Source organism: Dromiciops gliroides, chromosome 5, assembly GCF_019393635.1.
Source record: "Dromiciops gliroides isolate mDroGli1 chromosome 5, mDroGli1.pri, whole genome shotgun sequence".
Lineage (NCBI taxonomy): Eukaryota > Metazoa > Chordata > Mammalia > Microbiotheria > Microbiotheriidae > Dromiciops > Dromiciops gliroides.
The window spans coordinates 65,639,619-65,661,113 of NC_057865.1; the positions used below are offsets into that span (position 1 = coordinate 65,639,619).

The following is a 21,495-nucleotide window of genomic DNA, read 5'->3' on the forward strand; positions in this document are numbered from 1 at the left end:
TCTGTTCCCCTTTCCAAGAACTCTCCATACTAGTGAAATCAAAGGTCTAAGATAGACAAAAAGAAAGGAGCAGGGGGGTGTAGTTAATTTAACTTTTCATGTTGTTGTTTGGTCCTTAACACATTCAATGCCTTCAATTACACTAACTCTGTATAGGCACGAGGCTTCTGTGTAGGTTCTTTGATTTAGAGCTGGATGAGACCTTAGTGACCATTGAACCCAACTTCAACGTTTTATAGATGGGGAAACCAGGGCAAGGGAAGATTAAATGACTTGTCCAGTGATCACAAAGCTAACAATTGTAAAGTAGAATTTTAACCCAAGTCTTTCTGACTACAATACTCTTCATGATGATGGGGATGGGGATGACGATGATGTCATTATTATTGACAAGCCTTTGGCCTCTTCCATCTATTGACCTCAAACCATAATTCCCAGAAAAGTTTTTGCCATCTTCCTCTGTGTCCACTTTCACACTGAGGTCACTGAATATTAAGGAACATTTTAACTTTTTTTGGAGGATCTGCTCAAGTTCAACATAGGATTTCTCTCATTCATGCTCTTCAATGTCTGTTGGCACAAAAGCTGCAATGCTCTTCAGTTTTCTGCTTTCTCATGTTCATCATGAGCACAGTAAGGTCTAGTGACCAAATGTATCAGGAAACAACATTTCATAGAGTACTGGAAGGTAGAACAATCCCAGCTCCTCCAGCCCTTTCATTCTGTTTCTGTTTCCAAAGGGAGCCTGTGCAAGCTGGCCTTCTATTTGGCCGACATTCTTTTGTCTTCTGGTTTCATTTACTGTGAGAATGTCTGCACTGATATGGGGCAGGCCCTCAAGGTGTGTGAACTTGCTGGCCACCGGACAAATATCACACGTTAAAAATAACAAGAACTCAATGACTATTCCCGGTCAAAGTTCCCAATTTTCCTCTTCCGTCATTCTGTCACCCTTACTGTAGAAGTGGAATGAAAAAGGCTGCTTCAAATTTGACCGTTTGCGGGTGTGGTAGGTTCTCAGGACAGAACCATGTCGGGAACAAAGCAGAGATTCGAGGTCCAGGACACAGAGCTCCAGTGACATTTGCAGAAATATGCAAAATGGGAGAGATGCCCAAGACTGGAGTTGGGCAAATGCCCTAGTTTTCTAAGATGGGAAGAAGGTAGATTTTGCAAACTAGAGGTCAATGATCTCCACGTTGATCCTTGGCCTAATTCTGGAACAAATTCTTAAAAGGACAGTGCTTGAGAACTTGGAGTGGAGGTCATTAGGAGGCCTCAAGGTTAAGGACAAAGTCATACCAAGCTAAAGTAATTTCCATTTGTGATTGTGTTACTGTGATATAGGGGAAAGAACAATGGCGCAGGAGTCAAAGTCCCAATTCTCACCTCCTAAACACTTGGGCAAGTCACATGAATTCTCAGTTCCCTCATCTGTAAATGGGCAGAGTTAACACTTATAGGATGATATGGGATGAGAATACTAAGGCCCAAGGAAGTGAACTGACTTGCCCAAGGTCATACAATTTGTAAGCACCAGAGGTGGGATTTGAATCCTGATCCCTGGATGTGGAGTCAGTAATTCTTTTCCCTGTACTACATTTCCCATCTCACAGGGCTGTTGTTAGCATCAAATGAAGGAATGCATTATAAAACACTTAGTAAGCCCATACTTTTAAGTACCATTCTAAGTACTATGGAAGCCAATGAGATACAGTAACATTTGTCAAGCATTTATAAACCACAAAAGCACAATTCAAATGTCTGCTATTATTACAACTAGAGTGACAAGTCAGGGAAATGACAATATGTGGATTTAAGCAAGAAACTTGACAAAGCCCCTCTCGATTGAAACAGCTAAGGGGCATAGTAGATAAAATATTAGAACTGGAGTCAGGAGATCTGAGTTCAAATCCAGCCTCAGATACTTCTTAGCTTTGGGCAAATTACTTTACCTCTCTCAGACTCAGATCTCAGGTGGGGATAATAATAGATAGCACTTGCCTCACAAGGCTGTTGTTGAGGGGAACAAATGCTTTATAAAACTTAAAGCACTATATTTTGTTCTTCAATTGTTTCAGTCATGTCTGACTCTTCTTGTCCCTATTTGGAGTTTTCTTGGTAAAGATACTGGAGTGGTTTTCCATTTCCTACTCTAACTCATTTTATAGATGAGGACACTGAGGCAAACAGGCTGAAGTGACTTGCCTAGAAGTTACACGGCCAGTAAGTGTCTGAGGCCAGATTTGAACTCAGGAAGAGGAGTCTTCCTGGATTTAGGCCCAGTTCTTTATCCACTTTATCCTAGCTGCCCCAAAGGACTATATCAATGAGTATGCTATTATGAGTATCCTGGTGGACAACATGAGGAGATGTGATTCAGTTCAGTGAGGTAGATTCAGAACCAGATGAATAACAAGAGCCAAGATTATTAGTTAAGAGGATCAGTGTCAGCCTGGAGGAAGGTCTCTGATAGGCGGGGTTTGGGGATTCTCTCCTTGATTCTGATGAGTTTAACATTTCTACCAATGACTTGAGAGAAATAAGATGGCATATTAATCAAATTTTCAAATGACATGAATTTGGCAAGGATAACTGGCACACAATATAATAAAATTGAGATTCCCCAAAGATCTAAACAGCCTAGAAATGGAAGCTGAGTCTAATAAAGATGAAATTGAACTCAAACACTCATTAAGCAAGACACTATTACTTGGAATAGATGTAAAATTCTAGTTAAAATTTAAAAATCAATTATATCAGCTGACGATGATGGGGAAGTTTTAGCTTAACTATGATTCTCTCTCTCTCTCTCTCTCTCTCTCTCTCTCTCTCTCTCTCTCTCTCACACACACACACACACACACACACACACACACATTTTTAAAGTTCTAATCGACTCCAAGGTAAGTGTGAGTTAAAAGTGTGACATGGCAACCAAAAACCTAATACAATCTGAGACCGAATTCACAGAGTTATTGTGTCCAGAGTAAGGAAAGTAATATTCCCACTGTATTTTTGTCCTTGAGTACTGTATTCAGTTCTGGGCACTACATTTTAAATGAATTGGTGGGATTAGTCTTATCATGTATCCAAAGGCAATAAAAAACATCATTTCATGGGAAATTTGGTCATCTCGCATTGTAGCATTCAGGTTAATAAAGCATTTGCAAAAATATCATTAAGAGATCAATTGCATTTTTTTGGGGGGGCAATAGGGGTTAAGTGACTTGCCCAGGGTCACACAGCTAGTAAGTGTCAAGTGTCTGAGGCCAGATTTGAACTCAGGTACTCCTGAATCCAGGGCCAGTGCTTTTCCACTGCACCACCTAGCTGCCCCGAGACCAATTGCATTTTAACATCAATATCTGTGGCAGAACAGCAGAATGTAAAGTAATTTTCTTTTTTTTTTCTTTGTGCAGGGCAATGAGGATTAAGTGACTTGCCCAGGGTCACACAGCTAGTAAGTGTCAAGTGTCTGAGGCCAGATTTGAATTTAGGTCCTCCTGAATCCAGGGCTGGTGCTTTATCCACTGTACCACCTAGCTGCCCCTGTGTTTTATAATTTCTTAAGAAAATTACTCAGCGGGGCGGCTAGGTGGCGCAGTGGATAAAGCACCGGCCCTGGATTCAGGAGTACCTGAGTTCAAATCCAGCCTCAGACACTTGACATTTACTAGCTGTGTGACCCTGGGCAAGTCACTTAACCCCATTGCCCTGTAAAACAAAAACAAAACAAAAAAGAAAATTACTCAGCGGCTAGGTGGTGCACAATGGATAAAGCACCAGCCCTGGATTCAGGAGGACCCAAGTTCAAATCTAGCCTCAGACACTTGACACTTACTAGCTGTGTGACCCTGGGCAAGTCACGAAACCCTCATTGCCCTGAAAAAATAAATAAAACACTCCAATTAAACTGATATATCCTTTGATACTCAGTGATTTCAAAGAAAAGGTGGGTACTAGGAAAGCTGTAAAACAATTTCAGAAAATATATTTCAAGAATAAAAAATGAGAAAGGCCAAAAGTTCTTAGTCTACACCAAAGCCTCATGCCTTATACAACAGGAATAACTTTTTTGAAAGATATTACATATTGGCAATGAGATAGAAGAGAGTGGACAGAATTCCCTTTGGCAAACTACAGTTCTTTCAATGACCCCAAGATTCTCCTTTTTAAAATGTACCTATTTTTAACAATATTCTTTCTGTGATATATCATGGTAAGTCATCGCATTCCACAGATTCCAAAGAACTGAAGTTGAGGATTACCCAAAGGGCAAATGAAGAAGTGCATGTTGGGCACAAGCAGGCTGCCATGTATTACAAATGAGGCATTGCGGAGGCGGCTAGGTGGCACAGTGGATAAAGCACTGGCCCTGGATTCAGGAGTACCTGAGTTCAAATCCGGCCTCAGACACTTGACACTTACTAGCTGTGTGACCTTGGGCAAGTCACTTAACCCCCATTGCCCCACCAAAAAAAAAATTTAAAAAACAACAACAAACAAATGAGGCATTTCATAGGAAAAGTGGAGAAAAGATGTTGGCATGGAAATATGCAGTCAGGAAAGAAGGTGAGCCAGTGACATAGAGAAAGAAGGGTAAGTGATGAAACACCTGCATGTCCACATAATGTTCAGAGATCTGGCTGAAGGCCTTTAGAATGTTTATTTGGTCTTCAGTGACAAATTTACTGGAGGACATGAACAAGAGTCTCAAAGGCCAAGAGTTCCAGCCATGGTTGGGCTGCAACCTGCAGCAGTGAAGTGAGTATCCATACCAGGGAGATCACAGATACATCAACCAACATACTGAAATATTTAAGTACATGCAAGATATTGTTCCCAGATGTAACGTCAAGTTTTGCTTGTAGATGAGAAGACAAGTCCGCTTTACCAGCAGAGGCTTAGAACATTTAGCTTATCTTTTATTCACATGAAAATGACTAAGGGCTTTTCAGTAACTGCAAGGTCAACATGAATCAAAATGATAACTTGGCAGCCAAAAAAGCTATCATGATCTTTGTCTGTATTTGAGAAAGAAGAATATCCAGAATGAAAGAGGAGATAATCCTACATTTGGATCATGATGTTTGTGAGTGGTGAGCCTGATTCAGGCCAGCACTCTGTGCCCCTGTCAATTCCTATTTCATGTTGGGAAGAAACTAGGTTCTTGGAAGTCATTTAGCAGTTGACCAAGGAGGCTTACTTAGCCTTAGCATTGAAAGAATATTCAACAAGGATACTCTGGAATTTAACTTGGGTAGATATATGGTTTTCTCCATATGGTAGCATCTGGTCAGCAGGGCAGGATATGGTGACTTGTGGTCTTGGGACATGTGTCAAGTCTGAAGAGCTTGAAAACCTCCATTTGGGGGGTGTTTTATGCCCTTAGGTGACCAGGAAGCCCGAGATCAAGGGAGGCATGGCATGAGCCTTTGCTCTTTATCAATTGAATTTTAGGGAAATGGCAACCCTTTTAGGAAAAAACTAGCCTAACATTGCAGGGTGGAGGAGAACCCTAGTAGATACTGATTGTATCACAGTGTTCAATCCTAGACACTCATTTTAGAATATATATCACCAAGCTAGTATAGGTCAAGTCAAAGATAACCAGTGGGCTTCACACCAAATTATACAAGAATTGGTTGAAGGAATTAGGATATTTTAGCCTCCATAAAAGAATACTTCTGGGGCTGGGAGGGGGCACTGGAAGCATAGATAAAAATTGCATTTAAATATATAAATTGTTGAGAAACAGGATTAGATTGATCTTTTAGGCCCCAGAAGAAATGCTACAAGTTACAGGAAACCAATTTTTAACTTAATGTAAAGATGAACTTCCTAGCAACTAGAGCTATTAAAAAATATGGATTGTCTTGAGAGTTAATGAATCATCTACTTCTGGGGGCATTCAAAAGGAAAAGCTAGATGACCACTGGCCAAGGATGCTGGAGAGGAAATTTTTATATTTTAGACAGACATTAGGCTAAATGATCTCCGAGAAGCCGAGAACTCTAAGACTTTGTGAGTCTATTACAACCCCAGAAGGGCTGTTTCCAAACTAATTTCAACAAGATTGATCTGTTAATATGCTCACAAAGTCAAATACATCAGCATTCTATTACCTAAAATTCAGAGTGAACCCTAGACCTGGATTTATCTCCAGTGCTTAATTCAAGATGCAAACAGTCATCCAAAGGTAGCTAACTAGGGTGGAGAAATAAAATGTTCATGTATAGAGTTTCTACTAAAGAAAGAAAACTTCACCAGTTTAATGATAGTAAAAATAGTGGTTCAAAATTTTTACCTAAAATTTAGTATGGGGACTCCTTCAGTGTGTCATTATGATTTTCCTTAAAGCCTTTTTTACATGAAACAGGGCTCCAGAGTGCGTCTAGTGGTCTTTGAATTGGCATTTTCAAGTCAAACTCATAGTTTACAAAACCCTGTATTTTATAGTGACGGCTTAGAAGCCCCAGACTTGAGCTGGCAGAGAAAACTAGGTAATTTTCATGCTACTCTTAATGGGGCTTCTTTGCATCCATCATATTGACATGGTAATCATCACAGTAAACCTAAAGAGTTAGCTTGGAAGTTGTCCATCTTATAATACACTAAAACTAACAAACTTATTGTAGATTATTCAGCTGAAATATTTATCACCTGACTTCCATACAATGGCACAGAACTCTAGATTTATGTGTGGAGTAATGCAAATAGATTGATTTGGGCTTTAGTTAAATATTTTACCAGTTACCATGAAGCCTATGAACTACTGACTTTGCAAACATCTCAGTAGAAGGAAAGAGACAGAGACAGAGAGACAGAGAGCGAACTACATTAACAAAATGGCAGGCATAGAGAAAAAAAACAAAATGGGGTACAGTACAGGGTAAACCTTGTATCAAATCAGTTCCCTTTAACAAGAATTGCTACATGGACATGTCCTTACCTTATTAAAAAGGTAGCAGCATTCATTTTTTATGTATTCATTCTTAATATTTTTTTTAATTCCATGCAAAAAACCCTCATATTTTGAACTTTCTAACAAAAAATAAAAGAATTGTAGCATTCCATTTTCAAGTATAATCTTGGACCCTATAAGCACTATACTTTAGTATCATTAGAAAAAAAAGAATCCCAACAAGTGGGAGTTCAGACTGTACATTAGATTAATTTATTTCCTATTCAAAGACACATTCATAAAAGTACTGAGATTCTTAGACTTATCCCTGCCTCCATCTCTCTCAAAAGATTGCTTCAAGCCTAGTTTTTTGAATGTTACTGATCAAGAAGAACTAAGAATTCTTTAGAAGGAAGATGAATCAACTAATTTCTACCCTTTCAGAGAAATTCTCATATAAACTTGTATATTATGAAAATCTCAGTCACATATACTCATGATCTTGATCGTGTAAAAGCAAATCAATTTTACTCCACAAAATGGCTATTACTATTTTCTTTTGGAAAGGAAATTCTTTTGCTGTCTCTTTTTACATACAAAATATATACAAACACACACGAATGCTTAAATCTAAATTAAGTGGTAAAAATAAGAAATAAAAATATTCCAGACTAATAATGCAAATGAAAGTATAATAAATATATGGCCAATTAGGTCAGCCTGCTGATTCTAATGGGAGGGATAAAATGGAGAAACATAAGTTAATTGAGATGTTCAGGTCTGATTTTGTTTTGTTGAGAGTATAGGTTTTGATTTATTATCCTACTGCTATCAGAAAGAGAGGCAGGCTGCCACTATGGATTGCACCCCTGGCCTCAGAGTCAGTCATCTGCCTAAATTCAAATACAACCTCTGACATATACTTTCTATGGGACCCGAGACAAGCCACTTAATTTCTCCGTGGACCCAGACAACACTGCAAGAGGCTAAGTTACATAAGCGTTCCTCATCTGTTTTGGTAGAGAGTGTTTCTTGCTGAGGAGTTCTTTACACAAGTGGTGTTAAACTCAAAAAGAACCAGGGGCACGAACCATACCTAAGGATTCCTGCTGGCTACATACTGACGGTTTTTAAAACGTAACATCTACATTTTATCATATTTTAATTTACTTTAAAAAATATTTCCCAATTACACTTTAATCCGGTCGGGGCTGTACCTGACATCACAGGTCCAGATTTCAAAAACAAAAACAAAAACAAAGTACAAAAAGTCATTATCAGAATGAAATGAAGATAATAATAGCATCTGTCTCCCAGGAGTGTCACAAGTACCCAACGAGATCAGGCATATAGAATAAATGTCTTCTACTATTAATTATCATTAATCTACTTCTATTTAAGTTTTGGCTTCTCTCTTCTTAACTTCTAAGGAGAGAGGCAATCCATTGAGAAAGTTACTATTATCCAAGAGTAGATAAAGTAGAAAAAACTGCTCTTTCTAAAACCCTGAGGATTTAAATTTCCTACCTTGAAAGACCCACCCAAAAGGAAGCTGTAAAAGGAAAAGGAAATATCAAAATGCATGACATTCTACAAGGCAATTAAGCAAAAGAATGAGCAGAGACTTCATAGTTGGCTTATATCATATGTCAAGTTGATATATAATGACAAGAGAGTAAAGGCATGGAGATAAGAGAAACTCCTCTGGATGGATGCATACACACAACACACACTCACACTCACATACACACACACTTACACTCTAAATCTCTACATACTTCCACATATTAGAAGGATAATAAAAACTGTTGACATTTGGCCCTCTATGCTATTAACAAAGTCTTCACATGATACTGACAATGATAACAACAATGAAATGCTGCATTTGCAATCCCTGAGACACAGAATGTTTTAAAACTGGGACATCATGAGTCAGATTCACTCAGTTCATAAGAGACGCTTTGGAAAACAATTTGAGGAATAAAATTACTCTTGGTCATTACTCCTTTGGAGTAAGCTCTTTAAGCTCTTTGAGAGAGAAGGAGAATTACTATACATAAACTAATTTACTCACTGGGACATCCTAACACCCCCTGGAAGTTACTCTCTGATTTACAAGAATCAAACTCTGTCGGTTTCCTTGGCCATTGCACTACAAAATACTTAAGTAATAGACCTCCCTTTCCTGGTTCAAGATCTGCTTTGGTTGCCCAGACTATGTATTATGTATTTTTCTTGTGCAGATGTCCAAGGAGACCTATATGAGAAGAGCTAAACCCAAATGATGTCAGTTTGGTTTAGACAGAGAGCCCATCAGTTATTCTAACTCAACTTTTATTTTTCCCACTTCAAAGTTTCTGAAACCAACTATATTAAACACACAATTTGTATATTATGAAACAGGTATTATTTGTTGCCATAAATCATGATTTCTGCTTCATTTAGAAACCCATGTGAGACATTCTGTGGCCTTCTCCATTTCGGTGCCAATTTTGATTTATTGGGGCTTACATATAAGAGAAAGAAAAATGAACATCTTGAATGGAAAGGATTTTTCCTATAAATTAGCTATCATGACATTTACCCTAAAAAATGCTAGTAATGTGGATTTGAACCACCACATATGTGTGTCAAATTATTTGTACTCCTGATTAAAATGACAAATGCTTTGATTCCAGCTCCAATCAAAATATTTGACTGGGCCAACCAAACTTAAATATCCTCGCTAATAACAAATTGTAGCTTTAGTCGCTGCTGAGTTGTTTTTTTTTTTAAAGGCTAAATAAAAACATAAGTTTTCTTCGTTTACAACTTGAAAAATATACCAAATGTTGACATATGGCTTTATTCAAAGTATTTTTTTGTGTTTGGCTTAAACCAATGAAAATAAACCAATGTACTGTTCCCATCACTGCCTAGTGCCCAGACATCTCTAAAAGCAACTCAAAATAAATGGCACCTGCCATGCTAATATTTGATCATTTGAATTTGTTTTCAGAAGCTGTTATTTTCTGATTTGAATAATTTCTTAAGAAACTGAAAAAGTATTCATACATACATCTTGTGATGTGGACTCTTATTAAGGTTCTCATCCACCAAAAAAAAGTTCTTGCTAAAAGACGCCACTGAAAATGATCTTTTCTGTCCAGTTGTATTCCAAACATATTGTTTCCTAACTCTCAAGGAAAAAAGAGTATAAACTAGGACTCACACCATACTTCTGAATGTTCTTATGCTTACTCCCAAATACTTTAGGATGTTACTTTTTATTGATCTTATACTTGTTTCAGGCATTTAATTTTTACTAGAAACCCAGTCTTTAGGCACATACCTAGTTTTCACAGAGACAAGACTGCCCTATTTCTGAGCTATGTTTACATTTCTTTTCCATTATCCTCTCTCTCTCTCCTCCTACTTTTGATTATTTTTGACAAAGCTCATGGTACCATCTACATTGGGGAAAAAAGATATTTATACCAATTTCCTGATATAACAAGGTCACTCAAACATATGAAGGGAATGTTAACAGAATCCTCCTTCCCCCAAAGCCAAAACAGATTCCCATAGGAAACAAGTCTAGCAGTTCTCCTGTACCCTAACCCTTCCCCATAACACACACATACAAATTCTACAAACCAACTTTGGACCCACTATATGCACCCAACTTGGTGGGAAGTGATCATTCAGAAAATTTTCTACTGTGTTACATGACTTTCATCGAAGGGTTCTAAAGTTTGGATTTTTTCTGTATGGGGTTATAGATGGTACAGGACCACAGATTCCAACTCCTTGTTTATTACACACCTCATGAAAATCACTGCCACACACACACCACTTCTCCCTACCCTTCTTCCATGCTTGTGACGATGTAGGAAATACTCTCCATTCCTGATCTCTCAGAAGGGGCACCATAAAACCACAAGGGCAGAAGAAATCCCTCTTCTTCAGCCTACTCCCCAACAAACAACAACAATAATCACCACAGCTGGAAAACAACTCAACTGTGACTCCTTAATGTTTGTATGACACTTTCACATACTTTATCTTATTTCATTCTCTTAATGACCCTGTGAGGTCCATGGGACAGCTAGTATTTTCCCAATTTTCTAGATAAGGAAACTGATACAAAAAGTTAAAAATGGCTTGCCAACGGTTACAGAATCCTAAAGGGATGAAAATGGAATTCTCCAGATTCTCTCCTTGTCTATTGTTCTTTGCATTATTCCACATGGGGATGTGTATGACCTCCAGGTTACATTTTAGTAATCAACCTTCCATGACATCCCTGAGAAACCCAAATTTTCGATTTACAATTGGGAGTAGGCCAATGGGCTTCTCCATGATGGGACAGGGATGGGACAAGTAACTGGTGAAATGATGTCTTAGACCCAAGACTATGGATACAGTATGGCACAACAGAAAGAACACAGATTCTGGAGTTACAGGACCTGGGTTCAAAACATGCCTCTGCCACTTACTACCCGGGTGACCTCTGGGCAACTTACATCCTAAGCCCTGAATTTCCTCATCAGTTAAATGAGGAAATTGTACAAGATAGTCTTTGAGGTCCCTCCCAGCTTCATATTTATGATCCAAAAGCCTTCCTTTCCTCTGACTCTCCTAATCCCAATTCTTTTCAGGATTATATTGAGCACTCAATTGAGCACAGATGCACTCAAACAAACCTTTCCCCTTGCTACAGGCCACTGCAGTTCCTTTCCTTCCACTCTAAAAAAGAAGGCCAAGAAGGCAGCTGCTTCAACCAGCCTTACTTTTAAAAGCTGGTCTTGCCTTACATGAAATAACTGATTTCATCATAGAATTCCTGGTTTAAAAGTTCCTTAAAGGCCAACCTTCTTCTTTTATAGGGGAGGAAATTGAGTGAAGAGACTTGCCCAAGCCACACAGATAGTAAGGATGGGATTTGAACCCAGGTCTTCAGGCTCCAAATCTAAGGAGCTTGCTCTTAAACCAAGCTGACTCATCTCTTGGCACAGGCAAGAGCCATTAGAATATCATGGGCCCAAGTATAAGTCCTGGTTTACCTGCACCAAGGTCATCTGGGAGCCTAGGGCTAAGAGGATTTTCTCAGTCTTGGTGGGGTATGGATTGTCACGATGCTTGTAAAGCCACTGTTTGAGGGGCCTTGCCATGTCCTGTAGGGCCTGCCGCTTGTGCCTCACCTTCCCTCCATTCTGCCGAGCCCTGGAAAAAATGGAAAGGAGATGCAAGGTTGATCACTATAGCATGACAAATAATTAGAAATACTGTTAAGTTCCTTCCCCTGTCCAGATATCCAGTCTCCTCTCTCCAGAAAGGGTTGGAGAGTGATGGACACCATTGCCCACTTCTCCCATCCCCTTCCAGGAAGTCTTATCCCAGTCCACTGGGATGAGCCTGTCCATTCCAAGGGGTAGGTCCTTTCTCAAGTATGCATTGCTTTGTCCCAGATCCAGACTCAGGGAATAGTTAGCCCCACACAGAGATCAAAGTGGACAGGGATAGAAACTGGAAGAAAATGCTGGGGTAGTTGTAAAATCACCATGTCAGACCACTGGGAACAAAGAGGCTGGAAGCAAAAAGATGAATAATGGTGGGGGAAGGTGAGGCGAATGGCAGTTAATACCTTTTATTGCTGGGGTAGGGAGTAGGGCTCTCAAGCATGTGTTCCAGTGTGCTTGCATGTCCTTACAGGGGAAGGGAAATGTGTGGGATTGATTGGAGTGGAGGGAGGGGTGGATGTGGAGGGGCCAGCGTCTGACTGCCCATCTGCAGCACGGTCCTTTTTGCCAACCACGGTATTCTAAGCAGTCTGTGTGGGGATTAAGGGTTTAGGACCTTGGCTGGTTCTTTATATCTTCCTCAGGGAACCCACATTTTGGCGTCCCGGGTTTCTTGCATCCGATTTTACTCCTTATGGTTATAGGAAAGAACAACCTTACTCCCAAGCCTATGCAGCAGAAATATGATAAGCAGAAACTGGGAGAGAATAAGAGCGTACAGGCCCCACTTGCTCTCGGCACTAAGGTGGGAATGCGAGCATGCATTGGGTAGGCTTCTAATAATGAGGAGCCTATTTAGCTCTGTTTAGCAGCCAACAGAGCAGGAAGACTTTGGGGGAAGGGGAGCGGATGGTGGAGGAAAGGACTTGTTGAAAGAAACAGATCTGGGGGAACAGGAGACCAGAAGAAGCCAAGGCGACCCAGCAACATTTCCAATAAAACGCCTGTTAAGGCAGAGAGCAGGCGCAGGGTGGCTGTGCTGCGCCACGGCCCCGGGAGGTGTCGCCCGCGGGCCGCCCGGAGCCGCCGGCTGCTGTCTCCGGATTGTCGCCTGCTCTGCTGCCCCGGGTTTCTGCCTTTTAAAAGACTTCATTTGAAATCCAATTCTGTCGGAATCGGCGGGTAATAAACTTCTGATGAAACTTAACCTCGAGTCTCCCGACCAGCAACGCCACGGAGCGCAGGAGCTGTTGCAATTGTGAAGGTGCAAGCAGAAGGAAAGCTCGCACATGCTCCAGATTAACGCAGCTGGCCGGGCGCTAAACCCTATTAGGCTTCTGTCGGTGCGTCTGTCCCTCTCTCGGGGATGTTTGATGGGCTCCAAACCTGAGAACCTCCTCTCGGCCTCCGCCGACCCTCCCTTCCCCCACAGCAGCCCCTTCACTTAGCTAGAGCTCAAGTGCGGTCATCCGCCAACACACGTTTCCTTCCACCCCAAGGTTGCCCTTCCTTCTGCCCTGCTAAACTCGCCCACAGCTGGCCAGATGCTCTCTGCAGGTTTGGGCTTAAAAGGGATGCTCTCCAAAGAGTCATCCTTTGCAAAAGTCTTTAGCTTACAGGAAGTACAAGGAAGAAAGGAAGGGAGGGAAGGATGGATGGAGGGAGGGAGGGAGGGAGGGAGGGAGGGAGGGAGGAAGGAAGGAAGGAAGGAAGGAAGGAAGGAAGGAAGGAAGGAAGGAAGGAAGGAAGGAAGGAAGGAAGGAAGGAAGGAAAGAAAAGAAAAAGAAAGAAGCAAAGAAAAGGAAAGAAAAAAGAAAGAAAATGAAGGAGGGTAAGCCACAACTGAAACAACAACAAAAATCTCTTCTTTAAAAAAAAATCAGTTAGAAAGAGATTGCCCCTGGTATAGTCCAATCAAAGCCGAAAAAGAGAATTCTCGGAGAAGTGACAAAGAAAGCTCTCCCCGGCTCTCTCCCTTGGCTTCGCTTTCGGAATGCAATTTATCCATTCCCAGGCTTGCTTCTAGGATGCTCAGCCGCAATTGAGCTGGGAAGGGGAATGAGGGATTGAGGGCATATGGAATCCCTAAATTAGGCCTATTTAAGAGCCTGGGATAGACCAGGGTAGAAAGTAAATCAGGTTAGAAGCTGACCCTGTCTTGAGAAGCAGGCATTGAAAACCTTAAAATGTCAAGCGCAGGTCCCTGGAGATGAAAACCAGCTAGTTCAAATCACTGAGGGATAGAAAACCAGCTCCTGTGCTCTTTCACCAGTGCAATTTCACATGCGTACATAATATAATATACATATACACGTATACACGTATACACGCACACACATATACATACATACATACGAGAATGGGGGCTAGTAGAAGGGGATTGGGGACATACCCTGTCCTCCTGTGTCTGAGACTGAGGTTATCTTTGATTGATGGGCTGTCGGGAATGACCACCTCCGGATGGTGGTGATGGGCCCCATCCAGCACTCCGCTGTAGGGTCGACCACTCCGCTCCCTTTCCTTGGTGCCGCCGTCCTCAAAAAGCACTTGGCTACTGAGCTTGTTGAAAACGATGGTGTTCATGGTCCAAGCTGGGAGGCCGGCGTTTCGCGGCCACAGCGACTAGGAGACGTGCAGTTTGGAAGTCCAGATGACTTGATTTCTGCGGAGAAGAAGGCGCATCGGGTTACTCGAGGAAACAGCTCACATCCCAGTGAGTCCCCAGGGCTGAAAGAGGGATTTCGAGGCTAGTTTGGCCCAGAGATCTGGCTCAGAAGAGAGTCTGGGGCTGAGGGTTGGGGAGGGGGGAGTAGGAGGAGGAGGGAGATGGGAGAACTTTATGAATAGACCACACCGCACCTGGGCTGCGGGACGGGGAACCTGCCTTGTCAGGGCATTCCGTGATCAGTGATCATCCCCCCCCCCCTTTTTGGGCAAACTATCCCAACAGGGCTACTGACTACGCCTACTCTGTTTTTTTCTTGAGATCATCTAGCAATCCCTCAGAACAGTGAACAGTCGCTGATAAACACTCTCTCCCCCACCTTGTCTTCCTCCAAGCATTTGATGTGAAGATCGGGGAATAATTTAGAGTGCTCCCCCCATTGTGGGGGGTAGTGGTGGTGGTTACATTTTAGAAAAGAACCATCCTCTCCAGCGGTTTCATTCTTAGGAAAGTACACTGCGAAAGATTGGGGTGAAACGAAAATGGATATAGGGAAAGGCTGTTGCCTCAAATCTCCCCTAGACCCAGCATTCCCGAGGAAGTTAAAGTAGAGGCTGCAACTGGGAGAACAGAAATCACGAGAATGAATAACCTAAAGTATCAGGAGACCAACCAGGACTGGGGGATTTTTATTGTGTCCTAATTCCGGATGTTTTTAGGCACAAACTTCATACTGGACTCAATCCTGGACTAAGAAATCAGGGCCGAGGACTGAATTTGAAGGATGAAGAGTGATTGACGCTAGACCTGAAAAGGAGAGTCTGTCAGGGTTGGGGCAAGGTCCTCTCTGCATCTCTGCAGGCACTGCAGTGCCCAGAATATCCTGCCAAGCCCTCTTTCTCTCTGGACAATGAATTCCCGGGGCTTCCACACTCTATCAGCCCCCACTTCTTTGCTCCGTCCCCTGACACAACACAACACAACACAACACACACACACACACACCCCACACCAGCCACAGATCTAAGATCTTTGGGGAAGGTACAGGACCCTGGCCAGCTGTTTGCCTACCAATGAGCCATTCGGCGAAACCGGGTTCCCATTTCCTTAGAGGCCTTACCCCTGGGCACCCGGTTAGCATTTCAGAGGCTGCAGACGTGATGAGGGGAAGAATGAGTCCAGGGAGCTTGCTCCCCGGTCTGTCGGGACCCCACCTTTGCCTTTTCCTCCTCTCTCTCCCAAGCTTAGTTGACTCGAGCTGCAGCCGCCTCCCCGTTTCCCCCTCCCCCACCCCCCAGGCAGGCAGACCCGCTGCTTGTTGGCTCCGGCTGCAGCCTCGTGGAAACAGAAACAGACCGCCACGCTCACCTCCGAGGGGCGTGATGTTTTGTCTGCAGCTAGCATGCATTTGACCGCCACCAGGGAAACGTTAGGGAAAGTTTCTCATCGCCCAACCTTGAGCTGTATTATTGAACAGCGAACGGCGTGCGGCTGGCCACTGCCCCCCTTCCCCTCTCGCCGTCCCCCCTTCCCTAGAGTCTCTGGGCAGCTCTTGTTTCATAAGATCAGCCCCCACCTCCTTTCCTGTAGCGGCTGGGGCTGCCTTGGATGTCGCTTTGGAACTCGTTCCCCACCCCCACCCCGTTTATACGCGAGTGCACACACACACACACACACACACACACACTCACACACACACTCACACTCGCCCACCCTCTCCAGGCCCATCACCCCCAGCCACAGCTGCAGCGGCAGCCCTTCTACGGTATTTAGGACACTGCACACAGAAATTAAAAGATGGCCACTGTCAATATTTGTAAGGAGGTAATTCAGACGGTAAGCTTGGCTGCACTGTAAAATACAGCATTACTTGATGTCTGAGTCTTCCAGGAGGAGACAGGTACATCACCCTGTGAGTGTGTGTGTGTGTGTGTGTGTGTGTGTGTGTGTGTGTGTGTGTGTGTGCAGCGCTGGATATATGTTTGAAAGAAAGTCACATCCTCAGATTTTCCACGGTTTGCTGCCTCTGCGCTACAAGCTGCCTCTTCCCGCCCCCCCCCCCGCCCCGGGCTAAAGGATTAGAAAGGAAAATCCGCAACTTTAAAAGCAATACACGCACACGCACATGCACACACACACCCACACACCCCTCACCGACCACTACTACCTGGCTGGGGGTGAGAAGACTTGTTGGCCTTTTGATGGTGGGTTGGTTTATTCCCATTGACCAAGGAAGCGGGCCGGGAGGTGCAGGTGAGGATGGAGGTGGCCGCAACAGGGGTGGGGGTGGGGTTGTGATTGAGAAAAAGTGAAAGGCGGGCGGGGGGGGAGGGTAACTCCTGAGGTCCCGAAGAGAAGGGACGCATAAGCTAACTGCCTCGGGGACGTCGAGGTGCCCCAAGGAGAGCCCGCCAGCTCCCCGCTGAAATGCCCAGTCGGGGTCTCCCGGGAGTGGATGGCTGCGCTCCACCCCCGGCCCCCCACCGGATTTCCAGGTGGTTTATTCCCGATCGCTCCTGGCACTCTTGCGGGTTCACCTGAGCCCTGGATTTGGGTCCCAGAGCCCGCGGCTGCTCCGTCCCGTAAGAGGCACTCATCTGAGATAGAGCCTCCACAGACGGCGGTCTCGACTTCCCGGACCCACGGACCTCTCGACCTCTCCCCCGACACCTCCTCCGCTTCCAAGCTACGGACCAGCGGTCTGGGGCCCGCGGCCAGCCAGAGCTCGAACGGGCGCGTGGCCAGTCCTGCCTCGCCCCGCACCCGGGGGCCCGCGGCCGCCCCCCGCGCCGGGCCGCCCTCCAGTCCAGCGCATGCAGCCCGGCGCTCTGCGAGGCGCGAGGCAGCGAGGCAGGCCGGACTGGGCGCGGGGTACCCTCCGCTCACCTTCCCAGGCCAGCGTCACGCACCGGCTGCTGCCCCGCCCGCTCCCCAGCCAAAGCCGGCCCCAGCAGCCGAGCCTGGTTTAGCGAAAGCCACTACTCGCTCCCCTCTTCGCCCCAACCTCGGCAAAGTACCTGTTGCCGCGGGCTCGGGTGGCTCTCTTCCGCGGGTAATAATCCAGCTTGGTTGCTATGCCCGTTCCCATCCCCACCACATGTTTTCTATGCATAGATCCCGGGCGCTAACCACACGAACCGCGTCCGCCTCTGCGCTTTATTTACCAAGCGGGCTGTGCGCAGCCCCGGAACATGAATAGAAAGACCTTCTCATGTTTCTCAGCTGCGGAGCTCAGCTCATGAACATCCTGCCATTGCGGAATCCACCTTCCCGGGCGGCGGCGAGGGGAGGACGCTCGGCCACACAGTGGAGGCGATTGTTAACTCCCTCGGATATTGTCTGCAGCCTCCGGGGCCGGCGCTCTTTCTGGTTAAGAGAGGGGAGCCCGGGTGGGCGTCCCTGCGGCCCCCAAGGAACCCTAGCGTAGGCTCCTTAATCCAGATAAAGAATCCCCACCCCTGTCCCTACCCCCAAATCAAGCGAAGTTGATCCCCATCCTCTTCTTGAAGAATTCAAATCACTCGTGGGCCCTGGGTACAGGCCTCCTAAAGAGATGGGGAGCTCACTACCATGCCGAGTTGCCCCCCGAAGACCAAGGTCCGCCAGTGCTTCGACTTCCAGGACAAATTTTAGCCAAGGGCGTCTGGCGATGTTTCCTTTCAGGGATTTCCTTGAGTTGAGAGATGGGTTTTGTTTAAGTGTCCAATCTGCAATAGTGGGAAGAAAGGGGAAAAGGACAGGGGTGAGATGGGAAGAGGCAGAAAACACAATCACCAGAGAATTAGAGCTTTTCGGCCGGCCAAGGACACAGCCCGCATTTCCTTGTACGTTTTGTCACAAAAGAACCTTCAGAAAATCAGGACGTGTATTTATCTACTCGGGATCCTAGTACCCTCTAGCACCGGGGATTACACTGCTCTCGTTAAGTTATCCTTCAGGGATGCTCATCTCCGGCATCAGGCAGACAGTCAATGCCATTCCCAGGCTGCCTGCGCTAAAGGAGCTACGAAAAGTGTGATGTGCGGGCACTTGTCTCGGAGTGAATAGGAGACTGTCGGGAAATGTCTTAGGGAGAAAAAAAGAAGGGAAAATCTGTGGAGATGTGGGTGTCATTTAAGCGTCAGCCAGGCAGGGGACACTGCGCAAGACTGGAATTCAATTCCTTAAAATAATAACGACATTTAGATAAGGTTTTAGAGCTCAGAAAGCGCTTCACATAGAAAACCACATTTGACCTTCACAATAACCCGGCGAGGTACTCGCTGCAAGCTTAAAGATGCCTGTTTTACAGATGAGAACACTGACGTTCGGAGAGATGTTCACACAGCTAGGAAGTGCCAGAAGGATTTGAACCTAGGTCTTCCTCGCTGCAGGTTCTGCACCAAACCACGCTGTCTCCGACTTCTCGAAGGGAATACGTTCTGAGTACGAAATTAGTTTTAGGAAACCAGGATTTACGGTTGCGGGGCAGGGTTGGGCTGGTTGAGATGGAGTTGGGAGGGGACAAGGGCAGTGAAGTAGGGAAAACTCTGGAGTTCCCAACAGGTCTCATGGAGCACCGATGACAAATAGAGAAATAAACAAGAGCCTGTCTGGGAAAAATGATCACGAAAAAAATGGCAGTTAATTCACCAAATAAACTAATTAAATACTTAGAACCCATCCCAAACGCCAGCTCCTGAGGGTTAAGCGCCGAAACTGCCCAAGCAAGGGGGCTCAAAAATTCCTTATCAGCCTACACCCTGGCTCATCCAGTCGCCTGCGTTGACTCTCTTTGGCTTCCTCTGGATGGGCCGTCAACTCCAAGGCAAAGACACCTTTTATTACTTCGTGAATAAAAAACCTGGAGGATTTTTAGTTCTTCTCCCCCCTCTAAACTTATGCAAATCCAAGACAAGGCCGCCTAGAGATGTTAGATTTGTGTGGCCCCAAAGTTCATCTTTTAATATGTTATTTCTGAGACTATTAGTCTCGGAAGACCCCTGGAATTTAAAATACTTTCCACACGATCTTGGACAGACAATCAAGGGGCCTCAAATGTAATCTAAGCAGAAAGGCAAAAATTAAAGACTTGCTCCCCAAATTAGAAAAGATGTCACGCCAGCCAAATGTTAACCATCATCTTGATCATATTCCCAATTTCCCCCTTTCCCCAGTTGTATTCATAACCCAGTTAGAGAAATCCCATGTGGAATCATTTACACACTCGCCCAAGCAGGTCCTTGGTGAAGCTCTGTTGGCTCCGTGTATAAATAGCTAAAAAGGATGCTTTACTGAGACCTGGAGGAAGACCTGATTACAAGACCAATATGCCCTTGATCACCATGCCCTAAATTGTATTGTTACATACACCTTGTTGTCTGAGCTACTAACTTTCACTGGACAGGTTTGCCAGATGTTTCAACAAAAACAGACTACACATGAGGTTATTGGCGAAACCTTACATTTCATAGTCTCTTTAAATAATTTCAGTCCTTGTTTTATAAGATGATTGAAAATGTTCACTGCTGTATGTGATGAAAATAGACCAGCATGCTGATGGCATATTTTTAGTTGGTAAAAACATCAGTAATATTGTAGACAGATGTTTGGTGTGCAATTATTCTCATCTTATTGACACATTCATTGTACTGTTAAATTGAGGGAAACATATTTTGCCTTTTTACTAAAATAAGAACTAGAGTTAATGTGGTTATAGTATTGTCAGTGTATCTACAAAATTTACACATTAGGGGATCTTTTCATGTAAGATTTGTTTTTTCAAGTCTTGGTGTAAGCTCTAGGGTTTACTTTTTCTTCAAAATACCCATCTGTTTTGAGTATAGGAATAGCTCATACCTTAGCAATTCTCAAGTTAACTCACTGAAATGTTGATTTATGATTTATTCACCTGAAGGATGCTTTGTTATAAGAGACAGTTTGACTTATGGTATAGAGTGTTGGCTTCCAAGTTTTGAAGACTTGGGTCTGAATCCTAATTTAAACACTCAGTAACTGCATGACTTTGGGTAAGCCATTTAATTTCTCAGAGCCTTAGTTTCCCCAGGTGTAAAATGGAAGAAACAAGGTTCAAATGTATGTAATGTATTACATAAATATGAGCTTATTTTTCAATGGTACATTTTAAAATGAAAAATTCACTGGGAGGGTCAGTGTCCATAATAAAAATAAACGTAGAATTATTTTTTCTAAACTAAAATATTTTCTTTTGCAGTCTTCAGCTGAACAAAGCCAATAAGTTAAAAATTCCTACTTCCCATCCTATAGCTTAACTTCTTGTATTAATTCCTGTATCATATTTTAGTTCGTAGGAAAGTAAATTCTACTCAGGAAATTTGCTACACTACATAAGCTTCAGTGTTTAAAATGTATATTATCTGAATTATCATTCTGAAATCAAGAATTTTAGGGGAAACACTAATAGATTTAGAAAATATGAAGAGTTTGGTGGGGACAGTACCAGGAGTAGTATAATTCTATTTTTTAAATTTAAATTTTAATTTTTAGTGAGGCAATGGGGGTTAAGTGACTTACCCAGGGTCACACAGCTAGTGTTAAGTGTCTGAGGCTGGATTTGAACTCAGGTACTCCTGACTCCAGTGTCAGTGCTCTTTCCACTGCACCACCTAGCTGCCCCAGGAGTAGTATAATTCTGATCCTTGTCCTACTGCTGTATGGGGATGTGGCACTGGGCAAATAAT

The 21,495-nt window shown here is 43.7% G+C and overlaps 1 protein-coding gene across 6 annotated transcripts in view; it reads right to left on the reverse strand.

The window, feature by feature from the left end:
• Positions 1–19,237, reverse strand: part of MKX (mohawk homeobox) — a 106,266-nt gene extending 87,029 nt beyond the window's left edge. The window contains exons 1-3 of one of the 6 annotated variants that reach the window (XM_043965038.1): positions 18,569–19,237; positions 14,522–14,791; positions 11,953–12,112 (exon numbers count right to left, since the gene is read on the reverse strand). In XM_043965038.1, coding sequence (XP_043820973.1) covers positions 11,953–12,112; positions 14,522–14,712 — 351 coding nt within the window. In that variant the 5' untranslated portion in view covers positions 14,713–14,791; positions 18,569–19,237. The other 5 variants (XM_043965033.1, XM_043965035.1, XM_043965039.1 and 2 more) reach the window with 5 other exon arrangements.
• Positions 19,238–21,495: the final 2,258 nt, after the last annotated feature.